At 41.7% G+C, this 7,029-nt stretch overlaps 1 protein-coding gene across 1 annotated transcript in view; it reads left to right on the forward strand.

Annotated features, from left to right (window-relative positions):
- The window catches only part of LOC118430769 (6-phosphogluconate dehydrogenase, decarboxylating-like), an 11,911-nt gene extending 5,067 nt beyond the window's left edge, over positions 1–6,844 (forward strand). The window contains exons 7-15 of the mRNA XM_035841791.1: positions 398–464; positions 1,523–1,657; positions 2,128–2,253; positions 2,873–2,936; positions 3,467–3,597; positions 4,187–4,320; positions 5,495–5,594; positions 6,069–6,191; positions 6,659–6,844. Of these exons, the coding sequence (XP_035697684.1) occupies positions 398–464; positions 1,523–1,657; positions 2,128–2,253; positions 2,873–2,936; positions 3,467–3,597; positions 4,187–4,320; positions 5,495–5,594; positions 6,069–6,191; positions 6,659–6,778 (1,000 nt within the window). The 3' untranslated portion in view covers positions 6,779–6,844. The remainder of the gene's footprint in view (positions 1–397; positions 465–1,522; positions 1,658–2,127; positions 2,254–2,872; positions 2,937–3,466; positions 3,598–4,186; positions 4,321–5,494; positions 5,595–6,068; positions 6,192–6,658) is intronic.
- The last annotated feature ends 185 nt before the right edge of the window (positions 6,845–7,029 follow it).

Consider the following 7,029-nt stretch of genomic DNA (forward strand, 5'->3'; position numbering starts at 1 on the left):
GCCCTTCCCTCATGCCGGGAGGATCTCCTGAAGCCTGGTGAGTAGGGGAGGGGGATGAGGAGAGGTGTGAGTAGCTGTGTGACCGGGGGTGAGGAGGGGGTGAGGCAAGGCCCTTCCCTCGTGCCGGGAGGATCTCCTGAAGCCTGGTGAGTAGGGGAGGGGGATGGTATTGGTAAGGTGTTGGGGGAAGAACAACAGAGATTGTAAATGATTAAGAAAAGAGTTTTTGTAGCTATTGATTACTTTTGTTTGATTGGTTTGATTTTACTTATTAAGATTGCAAACAGTACAATTGTGGGTCACAGACAGATACATGTATATTGCTAGTGTTGTGACCCACACATAACATAATTGTACACTGACATACAAACTGTCCATTCTCTTATTCCTCATGTAGGCCACACATCAAACCAATCTTCCAGAGTGTTGCAGCCAAGGTTGGCGACGAGCCTTGCTGTGATTGGGTAGGTATCCACGTCAATCTTAGAAATATTAGTATTTGACACAAGAATCATTCTTCCATGTCTAAACTGTTATATATGTATATATATAGATAAAATAGTACCATTTTGGCCTAAAATCAAGATCATGGTTGATATTGTTTCCTCCATTTTCTTGATGCACTATTGAATATGGTGCTTATAGTGATAGATGTTTGATATTGATAGTGAGGTCATGTGGCATAATCAGCAGCACTTTGGGCTCAGGCCCAAGAGGTCTTGAGATCAAAACCTGCCCTGTCACCAATCTTGTGCTCTTGGGAAAGGCACTTCACACGACTTCCCTCACCTCATTTCACATGCCTGTAGCCAGGGGGGGGGTTCGGAAGAAGGGCCTACATGCTCAAAAGGTCCGCTTTTTCAGACTCGAAGGTCTACTTTTTTATGTTCAAGATTTTTTTTTCAAAGGCATGACTGATTTGCATTTTTCCCTGATAGACATTTCAGCCAATCGTAGTGAGTCTATCAGCAAAATTTGCCCCAGAAAGTGCAGGAAATGGCTTTTCAGAGGGTCCAGATTTCAAAATTTCCCCGGACCTCCATTGCGACGCCTCGCGCCTTTGGTGTCGGACATGGAAAAAAATATGTCGAGGGAGTTGGCCTCAAAGACTTACGCAAAAGCCTTGTCTTTTAATAGGAATTCCATTAGACTTCGCAAGCGATTTTCACCCGTCAAAATGCAGGAAATGGCGTTTCAGAGGGTGAAAATTTCAATTTTTCCGGGGGAGCATGCCCCCAGACCCCCCCAGGTAGACTGTGGCGCTCGATGGTCCTACAATTACTAAAAAGAACCCCCCCCCAACCAAAATCCTGGCTACGGGAATGTTTCACTCAGGTGAAAAATGAATATCTGCATTATTTTGTATAGCTTTGGCTAGATGGTGATTGTGGGCACTGACAGAAGAAAGAAAAAAAAGAAAATATTGCTCTTTCTGCCTTACTTGAAACCCCTTAAGAATACAAGGCAGTCACGGCAGGGGTAAGATAAAGAAGTTGAGATTGAGAATGTTTCACTCCCCCAGGTAGGAGAAGACGGTGCGGGCCACTTTGTTAAGATGGTTCACAACGGGATTGAGTACGGAGATATGCAGCTGATCTGTGAGGCGTATCATCTCATGAAGGATGTGCTGAAGATGGACAACGATGAGATGAGCGCGGTTTGTTTATTTGTTTGTTTATTTGTATAGGATATCCATTAGAAACATGTTACATAGTAGTTACTATTCTTTCTGGAGTCATATACTCTAAAAACATCCTGATTGAATAATTCATGTAGGTTAAGGTTGACATTTATCTAACTTTGAAATGTTGCAATATAGACTTTTTGATATTTATCATCTATGTTACAATACAGACTATGAAAATAAGATCACATTTTGCATCTGATGGTGTGTCTTTCAATAATATTTGTCAATGTTCCTCCTTTTTCATTTGCATATATCACATGTTTGAAAAGTCCTTTTATGGTACAAATTGGATTTATGAGTTGTCTTCATTGATTAGTCATGTGACTCCATTTGACCAATCAGGTTTATGAACACATGATCACCTGACTCCATCTGACCAATCAGGTTTGAATTCATCATCACATGACTCCATTTGACCAATCAGTCTTCCTGTTTTGCAGGTGTTCACTGAATGGAATAAGAGTGAGTTGGACTCCTTCCTGATTGAGATCTCAGCCAACATCCTGAAGTTCCGTGATGATGATGGGAAACACCTGCTGGACAAGATCAGGGATGCCGCTGGACAGGTCAGGGGTCACATTGTCTTGTCTCTCTTATCTCTTTCTTGTAGTATATGACATGTAATTATTTCTTAATCCTATTTCTTTTTTGCTACAGATAACATGGCATGCATATCTATTTTCTTTTATTATCCTCATGAATTTTGTTTCTTTGATGTTTTTTTTCAAGCATACGTTTTGATGACCTGTCAATTTGTATATAGTTTGTAGTTTCAATATTTGCGGTTGCTTATCACGATCCATCACTGATAATCATGATGTTTGCTTTCCATATTTTGATGCTTTAAATTCTTGCTAGTAGTCTGATGCTGTTAGATTTATAAGGCTTCTTGAATACTGTTTTCTAATGAATCAGATATATAGATTAGGTACAAGATAACATTTTTCATTGTGTACAAGATTTATTACTAGCTCTCAAAAACAGTTACTTATTACAAGCAATTGAATATGATTTTCTATCTTTGTCAGTGACACCGACGAAGGGTACCAAATGGTTGTCTAAAACGTCTGACCGTTCCCAATATCATATCCAGTTGTTTGAGTAACAACTGCCTTTTGGCGTATCTTATTACCTGGATGTCTAACCTTCATTGATGTATTCCTCAACTCTGATATTTCATCACAGAAAGGAACAGGGAAATGGACGGCTATCTCTGCACTGGACTATGGCATGCCGGTCACTCTGATTGGTCAGTTACCCGTGTTGTCATCATAGCCACCCAATCTATGCACTTAGCTAAAATACTCAACGAAGAACATCATGTTGAGGGTTATGCCAGTTGCTGTAAAATGTTCAACCTGTTTTGCTCAGTTCCTGCCAGTCACCATGCTTCCAGTTATGTTGTCATCATATTAAGCAGCTCCATTCCCTTTATTTAAAGATAAAGTTTGATCTATTTTGGAATGAAAGGTCATCTGTGTACAAGGAACACAAGGACCTGCCAGCCTGCTGTCTGCTAAATACAATATTCTCCCCTCCTAGCAGTAGAGTGATTACCATCAAACTCATGAGAAACACATAAGAATCACAGTCTGTAGTTTGGGGTAAGGACATCTGCCAGATATATCCTCTAAAGCAAACATTAGGAACCCTCTGGGTAGGGAAAAGGGGGAAGATACACCCAGGAGATATCTCCTCTTGTGCTGGGTGTGTTTCCCCTGAGTTTTGACTATTGAACTGAGTTTTGAATGGTTAATCTAATTGTACATGTCTCCCCAGGTGAGGCTGTGTTTGCCCGTTGCCTGTCCTCCCTACAACAGGAGCGTGTGGACGCCAGCAAACAGCTACCAGCACCTGAGGGGCCCAAGTTCAAAATAGACAAGCCTGCCTTTGTGGAACAGATCAGAAAGGTACGGAGACCTAGTCTTGGCTTTTGAAACAATCTATTTCTGAACTGTACATAGATAGATCAGTTGATATGTAAAGGCAATAAGATAAATGTTGTTTAGTCAAACCTGTCTAAGAAGACCACCCAAGGGACCTATAGAATGATTCCCCGCCTGTTATCATGAAAATTGATGTCACCTCACCCTTGAAAATGACTCATAATTTTGGTTGAAAATGATAAAACATTTTGGTCACATACGGACCTGACTTGGGGTGGTCTTAGCACATAAGCATATGATAAGGCAAGCAGTTGGCTTCAACGAAAATGCTTAATGCTTGTGAATGTGGGAAAAAAAGGTGGGACATAGTATTCATCTTGGAGTAATTGTCATCTTCTGGGTGTGGTCATTAGGCCAAGTTTGATTGCACGTATTATACACCAGTGTTGATATTTCCCATCACTAAAAGGTGTTAGAGTCTGTGACAAGCAACAACTTGAAACCATAAGTGATGTATTTGGCATCTCTTTTTCAAAGTTTGGTCCTGGGACTGGGAAAAGATCTGTAACCATTGATGAAGATGTTCAGCAACAATACCTCACAAATTTTCCAGGCCCTGTACGCCTCCAAGATTGTTTCCTACGCGCAGGGCTTTATGCTTCTCCGAGAGGCAGCGCGTCAGTTCAACTGGAACCTGAACTACGGAGGTATCGCACTGATGTGGAGGGGTGGATGTATCATCAGGAGGTCAGAGCCTATGTACTAAACTTTGATAGACTTATATCTATGGGATGGTGTACGTAGCTCAGTGGTTAGTAGCCCTGCCTTTGGAACTAGAAGCTGTTAGTTTTATTTTGACTGTGTCACTCATACCTGACATGCACTCTAACGCAATGGCTCGCAGTCCTAAGGACAGGGTGTTAAACTGTGTTTCATTTTCATGGTGTTTGTCAAGAAGAGCTAGGGGGGCTTTCTTTTGTACAATGAACCTGTAAATGTATTAGACCTTATGTCTCATCTGGTATAACTAGTGGAAGAAAAGCTCTTTATGGAGACAGACTGAATTGATATAACTTTGAAATTTACTTTTCACATTAATAATGCTATCCCTGTCCTTGGTGCTGAACACATCCACCATAGTACAACTGTCAGTGTCCTTGATGCTAAACATGTCTACACTTACACTGTAGGCACCTGTCCTTGGTGCTGAACATGCCCACACTAACACTGCTGTCCCCTTCCTTGGTTCTGAATATGTCCACACTAATACTGATGTCCCTGTCCTTGGTGCTGAACATGCCCACACTAACACTGCTGTCCCCTTCCTTGGTTCTGAACATGTCCACACTAATACTGAGGTCCCTGTCCTTGGTGCTGAACATGCCCACACTAACACTGCTGTCCCCTTCCTTGGTTCTGAATATGTCCACACTAATACTGATGTCCCTGTCCTTGGTGCTGAAGATGCTCACAGTAAAATTGCTGTCCCAGTCTTTGGTACTGAACATGTCCACATTAATACTGCTGCCCCTGTCCTTGGTGCTGAACATGTCCACACTAGTACTACTGTCCATGTCCTTGGTACTGACCATGCCCACACTAATACTGCTGTCCCTGTTCTTGGTGCTGAACATGTCCACACTAATTCTGCTGCCCCTGTCCTTGGTGCTGAACATGTCCACACTAATTCTGCTGTCCCTGTCCTTGGTGCTGAACATGTCCACACTAATACTGCTGTCCCTGTCCTTGGTGCTGACTATGCCCACACTAATACTGCTGTCCCTGTCCTTGGTGCTGAACATGCTCACACTTATGCTGATGTATGTAAGAAGACAGTCATTTGATGATGTGCCTGTACACTGTGGCATACATGTAATTTTAAGTGAGGTTTTGTAATAGCATGGTGTCACATCTTTTACAGCCGTTTCCTTGGAAACATCAAGGAAGCTTTCGTAAAGAACCCCAACCTGAACAACCTGCTGCTGGATGACTTCTTTAAGGCAGAGATTGCCAAGTGCCAGGTTGGTTAGATTCATTGTGGTCCCTTCCGTTCAGGTTAGATTCTTTCCAGGTCCTTCTGTTTAACCTGGGTAATACAATCTTTATCTTTAAGAAGGCAAGGTGGTTGTGTCGTGTGGCATAATTGCAGGGTGTTTGGCCCAGAACCCAGAGGTCCCTGGTTCAAATCCTGCCATGCTACTGATCTTGTGTCCATGGGAAAGGCACTTGACACAAATTTCTTCCGTTTACCCAGGCGTAGAAATGGAAACCTGACTTTGGTTGGAGATTTGCAGAAGGAATGGGTTGGGCTCCGATCCACCTACCAATATCGTACTCTAGACGCAGTGGATAAAAACCCACTGCCCTTATGGCTATGTGACTACTTTTAGCTTTACACAATCTTCCACTGTCATTTCAGCCTAGAAACTTCAAAGAAATTTCCTTATAAGACTTACCAAGTCTTATTATAAAGAATTTTTGTTTTGCCTGTTCAGGAGTCCTGGAGGCAAGTGGTGTCCATGGCGGTGACTGCAGGAGTGCCTGTCCCAGCGTTCAGCACAGCACTGGCTTTCTATGATGGCTACAGGGCTGCCCGTCTGCCTGCCAACCTTATCCAGGTAACTCAATCATTACTGGTCATCATGGTAATTTCCTTGTTTCTGTCACATTATTCTAGTTATTATTCTAGTTTGTAGTTAAAGTAAAACAAAACTGTAGAACTGCAAATAGTTGGAGAATATGCAAGTATGTGTGTCTTCAATAAGGACATTTTCTAAGGAAATCATAATCGCGTCTTAAGAATATTCAAGTTACTAGTACTAGAGAAAGATTCTTCGACTTGTGACAGGTAAATGAATCGCCACCCAACAACTTTTATATTATGACCACAGTCCTTCAGATTTTTAGTTTAGGATACATGTATTAGAGACATTTGTAGTCCCTGTTAACAAGTACATTGTATGTAATGTCCTTGCCACTACATGTACATGTAGATATGACACCACCACTAATATGTGCCCCCCTCCCCCAGGAAGACAAGACAAACAAATGAGGTGCATGGTTATACATTAAATTTGTGTTCCAGGCCCAGCGAGACTACTTTGGAGCCCACACCTATGAACTGTTGGACTCCCCAGGCAAGTTTCAACACACCAACTGGACAGGCACTGGAGGAGATGTGTCAGCGGGCACCTATAATGCTTAGCCAAGTCATCAGGCACTTCATAAGGACACTGCAAAGGACACCAGTATATTAGCAGTACACATAAATGTGAACACGAAATTCATTATGTCAAAAACTATTTTTGAGTCTATCCAGTATTAGAAAGAAAAATTATATAATATAGAAGAAAAGGATTAATAGCATTGATTGATAGAAATAGTATATAAACAGAAATAATTGGGTGCTATTTTAAGCCAATGTAGACTTTTGGTGGATTGTATCATGTACCTATA

Source organism: Branchiostoma floridae, chromosome 14, assembly GCF_000003815.2.
Source record: "Branchiostoma floridae strain S238N-H82 chromosome 14, Bfl_VNyyK, whole genome shotgun sequence".
In the NCBI taxonomy this organism is placed as follows: Eukaryota; Metazoa; Chordata; class Leptocardii; order Amphioxiformes; family Branchiostomatidae; genus Branchiostoma; species Branchiostoma floridae.